Source organism: Penaeus monodon, chromosome 42, assembly GCF_015228065.2.
Source record: "Penaeus monodon isolate SGIC_2016 chromosome 42, NSTDA_Pmon_1, whole genome shotgun sequence".
Classification (NCBI taxonomy): Eukaryota; Metazoa; Arthropoda; class Malacostraca; order Decapoda; family Penaeidae; genus Penaeus; species Penaeus monodon.
This window is the reverse complement of record NC_051427.1, coordinates 11,072,756-11,077,755: the sequence shown is the minus strand read 5'-3', so window position 1 is coordinate 11,077,755 and position 5,000 is coordinate 11,072,756. Positions and strand designations below refer to the sequence as shown.

At 40.0% G+C, this 5,000-nt stretch overlaps 1 protein-coding gene across 1 annotated transcript; it reads left to right on the top strand.

Annotated features, from left to right (window-relative positions):
• Nucleotides 1-3,922: 3,922 nt before the first annotated feature.
• Nucleotides 3,923-4,922, top strand: LOC119599044 (larval cuticle protein A2B-like). Its single transcript, XM_037948792.1, has 3 exons — nucleotides 3,923-3,939; nucleotides 4,209-4,379; nucleotides 4,558-4,922. Exons 1-3 carry the CDS (start codon nucleotides 3,928-3,930, stop codon nucleotides 4,828-4,830), a joined length of 456 nt encoding a protein of 151 aa, XP_037804720.1. The 5' UTR covers nucleotides 3,923-3,927; the 3' UTR covers nucleotides 4,831-4,922.
• The last annotated feature ends 78 nt before the right edge of the window (nucleotides 4,923-5,000 follow it).

The following is a 5,000-nucleotide window of genomic DNA, read 5'->3' as shown; positions in this document are numbered from 1 at the left end:
ATATATATATATATACACTCTGTGTTTATGTATGTATGTATATGTATGCATATATATGTATATATATGTATTTACACACACAGACACACACACACTTATATGTGTGTGTGTGCGTAAATCGGCCTTATACCTGTTCAATAAAGTATTCGGATTTCAAGATCGAATTATCAATGATTAAACTATATTAATGAATCAAAATACTAGGTGCCACCACTCTTTATTTTCAAATATATAAATATCGATGAGAAAAAAATTGCTATTTCTACTTTTGTTCAAATAGTCAAATAATTTATAAAAGTTTAGAATCAAATTAACACTTAATGATTAGCTACTGTATTAATATACAGTGAAACACAACACTATAGGTGCCGAAAAAGTATGTCAACATTTGTCAACATGAATACGGTTCACTACAGAACCATGTTTATTTATTTATTTTTAATCACTTTTTTCTAGGTTTGTCACTATATATATATATATATATATATATATATATATATATATATATATATATATATATATATATATATATAGTGTGTGTGTGTGTGTGTGTGTGTGTTTGTGTGTGTGTGTAGATATATATACATATATACATATATATATATATATATATATATATATATATACATATATATATATATATATATATATATATATATATATATATATTTACACACACACACACGCGCAGGCACGCACAGCCATACAGACACAGACGTGTCAAAAAATAACCATCAGAATTTTGATTTGTGAAGGCAATTTCGAAGTGCTGGCTTTATGACAGGGGATGTCTGGATTACTTTCGCACTCGAAAAAGTTATCGCCACGATCCACAGGTCGTCGTCCTCACCTGTCCTCGCTCTGTGCCACAAGAGCCCCGTCTACGCCCCTGTACCCGATCACGCCCCCGAACCCGCCTACCACGCCCCCGACCCGCTTAACACGCCTCCACACACTATGAACCCGAATATCTTGATGAGAGTATCTCCACAATCATTTATCTGTATACAGTGGGTTATATTAATTACAATTGAAAGCATTTTGCCAAGTTATCACTGGGGTAGGGAATGGAAGTCATGTTGGAATGGTCAGTTTTCATTCTGCAGTGTAATGATTTTACAAATATGCAAGACATAAAAAATACATATCAAATATATTCCGTTATTTTTTATCCCTCTAGGTGCCCCCGAAGCGCAACTACAACTACGGTGTCGCCGACGGCTACTCCGGCGCCAACTTCGGCCACTCGGAGTCCCGCGACGGCTACAAGACCGAGGGCAGCTACACCGTCGACCTCCCCGACGGCCGCAAGCAGATCGTCAAGTACGTGGACAACGGCGACGGTCTTGCAGCTGAGGTCACCTACGAGGGCGAGGCTCAGTACCCCGAGTACAAGCCCATCTACAAGCCCGCTCCCCCCGCCTACTGACCCCCCCCCCTCCTTCTACCTATGCTTAAGTGAGATTTATATAAAGGGATACATACCAGGGACATGTATTCAAGACCTTATATTCGTTTCCTTATACAAATCGAATATTTTCTTCAAGCATCAAATTGGGTTTATCATTTAGTCTTAGACGGTTGAATTCAAGACAGAAAAAGTGCGAAGCAAAATATCTATATTGATATTCACCTGATATGTCTTCATGAATTAGCAAATAACACTTGAATTAAATGAAAATACTTAAAAGAAATGTACATTCAAGGAATCTTACATCCTTAAAGTACTCTTCTTCTTTTAACGGTAGATTCATGTCTGAGCCGCCGTGGTCACAGCATGATACTTTATTGTAGTTTTCATGTTGTGATGCTCTTGGAGTGAGTACGTGGTAGGGTCCCCAGTTCCTTTCCACGGAGAGTGCCGGTGGTACCTTTTTAGGTAATCATTCTCTCTATTTATCCGGCTTGGACCAGCACTTGACTTGGGCTGGCTTGGCCACCCAGTGGCTAGGTAGGCAATCAAGGTGAAGTTCCTTGCCCAAGGGAACAACGCGGCGGTCGGTGACTCGAACCCTCGAATTCAGATTGCCGTCGTGACAGTCTTGAGTCCGACGCTCTAACCATTCGGCCACCGCGGCCTTGACGATCATGGGCTTTCATGAGTTTTTCTTAGCAATTTAGAGCGGTGGTTTGCCATTGCCTTCCGCCCGGTGTTTTTATCGAGTCACCACCTCTATTTACCTGGCACTGACTTGAGCTGGCTTGGCCACCCAGTGGCTAGGCAGGCAATCGAGGTCAAGTTCCTTGCCCAAGGGAAACAACGCGTCGGCCGGTGACTCGAACCCTCGAACTCAGATTGCCGTCGTGACAGTCTTGAGTCCGACGCTCTAACCACTCGGCCACCGCGGCCCTCCTTAAAGTACAGATAAGGATAAAAATAAATTGATTAAACATGATGATCAGGGAATGAATAGATAAAGTTAATCCTTATAGACGTGCTGGCTTTGAATCATGTTAAATGGGAAAATTGAGATCTTTAGATGAATTAAGAAAACAGATTGTCATTTTATCTGTTTTACTTTTACTCTTATCTGTTTTAGTTTTCATTTTCTCAAAAAAAAAGGAATGTCGGCTAATCAGTGTTTTAATTCCATTTGCAAAAAATACCACACCTTCCCGTATTATCCTAAAGACTTCAAAATTAGCACAAGAATGTAAGAGTATCATCTAGATTACAGAACTTTTCAAATTATATATTTTTTGTTAGGTAATAGATAAATTTTAATCCACAAAACCCATATAGAGCACCTAGATCTCAGGGACAATGCTTCACATCAATTAAAATGAATACATCTGTTACCTAAGCTGATGACTTTACAATAACAAATAATCAACTGCAATTAATTTTCCTTCATAATAATGCATATAAGGTATATACACAATCACCTTGGAAAACAAAATCTACATGTACAAAGTTGTACAACATATTTTAATAGGATTTCCCATCATATTTATGAATATAGAGTTTGTTTTTTCTTATAAACTGCATGAGCAAGGCAACTGTCTGAGTGAGTCACGTGGAAGTATGACCGAATCTCAATACCGTAAAATTAGATATGAGGATATCGAGCAGTGTCAACCGAGTTGAGTGGCAGATATCTTTGAATTAGCTTTGTCTTCTTTTTTATCTATAGTGAAATGCAGTGATTTAAGAGTAGACACGTCACTTGGTAAAAGGTTGTTAATTGTAACAGATGTGGTAGAGGTTCACATCTATGTCAACCAATAAAGCCTAAGTAATGAAAATCTTTTTTGCATCCTTACGTTATTTGAAGAATGAAGCAAATAAGGAAGGTATGAATTGAGAGTTTACATCCATTGCAATCTATTAATCCTCATTGAAAATCCTTTTGCAACCCTGCATCATGTGAAGAACCGAAAGTGGACATTATTTCAAAGGAAAACTATAAGAATATGTAAAGGAATTTCAAGCTCAGTCCTGAAGTAGTCCAGCCTGTCGAACCACTTATGAATCGGGAGGATGAGGAACCTTCACGCAGGCCATCCCGAGAGAAAACGCGTGAGTGAAGCTGACAGTTTGATGAGCAGGAGAGTGAGAATAGATAATTGGTCTCAATGCCACTCTGGAAATGCATATGAATAGTCACACACACACATATGTATATAGATACACACGCATATGCGTTTACACATAAACACACACACACACACACACACGTGTATATATATTCTATCAATTTCCACACAAATAAACATATTCAGATATTGATCATAACTGAAATATAAAAGAATCTGCAGAGAATATTCGCTGTCCTAATGACGATTAGAAACAATGCTTTTCAAGGGCTCGATAATTATTCCCTCAGGCCATGAGAGAAAGGCCTACGGCGGAGCCAACGCACGAACGCACAGAATCGCATATATAAGGGAAAGTGTCAACCACTATCCATCATACACACTTCAAGCATGTCTCTCAAGGTACGGGATCCTCCTGTATAACGCAATTCAGACTTTTGATTTCCGAAGGAATTTACAGTGTTATGTTTACAATGTATAAGGGTATACATACGCATAAAGGAAATATGTATTTCTATAGGTATATTGGCCCTCGAGCATATGCCTATCCGAACTATAATACTCGTGTTCATATCATCATTTGTATCTGTTCCTGAATCTGGTAAGCACATGTATTCTGTATTCTGAATAAGTTGTCTTTCCTTAGAAGTAACATGCATCTCTGTCCACAGGTCGCCGTCCTCGCTTGCGTGGCTGTCGTCGCTCTGTGCGACAAGGCCCCAGTCCACGACCCCCTTCCCCCCGTGTACACCCCTAGACCTGCATATCACGCCCCTGCACCCTACCACGCCCCCGAACCCGTCTATCACGCCCATGCACACTACGAGCCCGAATATCCTGATGTAAGTACTTCTATAATCAGTAAAACATACAAATAATAATTAAGAGAGAATTATGGCTGTTATTTTGCTTTTATGTAACATATTGTATTTGTTAGACTGTCGCATTCATATCCATAAACGTACAAAGAACCATGGATACACACGAGGAAAAAGAATCATTAGACTTTCACCTCTTCAGGTGCCCCCGAAGTACAACTACAACTACGGTGTCGCTGACGGTTACTCCGGCGCCAACTTCGGCCACTCGGAGTCCCGCGACGGCTACAAGACCGAGGGCACCTACACCGTCGACCTCCCCGACGGCCGCAAGCAGATCGTCAAGTACGTGGACAACGGCGACGGTCTTGTAGCTGAGGTCACCTACGAGGGCGAGGCTCAGTACCCCGAGTACAAACCCACCTACAAGCCCGCTCCCCCCGCCTACGCCCACCCTACTCCCACCTATGCTTAAGAGATTCATATAAGAGAATATATGATCAAAAGCACATTCTACAAATTATAATCATTTTCATGAAATCATGAAATAAAGACCATATTTTCTTATAAGTCGATTTTTTCTTGAAGTATCACTGTAAGTTTATCAGTTAGACACATCTAGATTGGATACAGAAAACAACAACA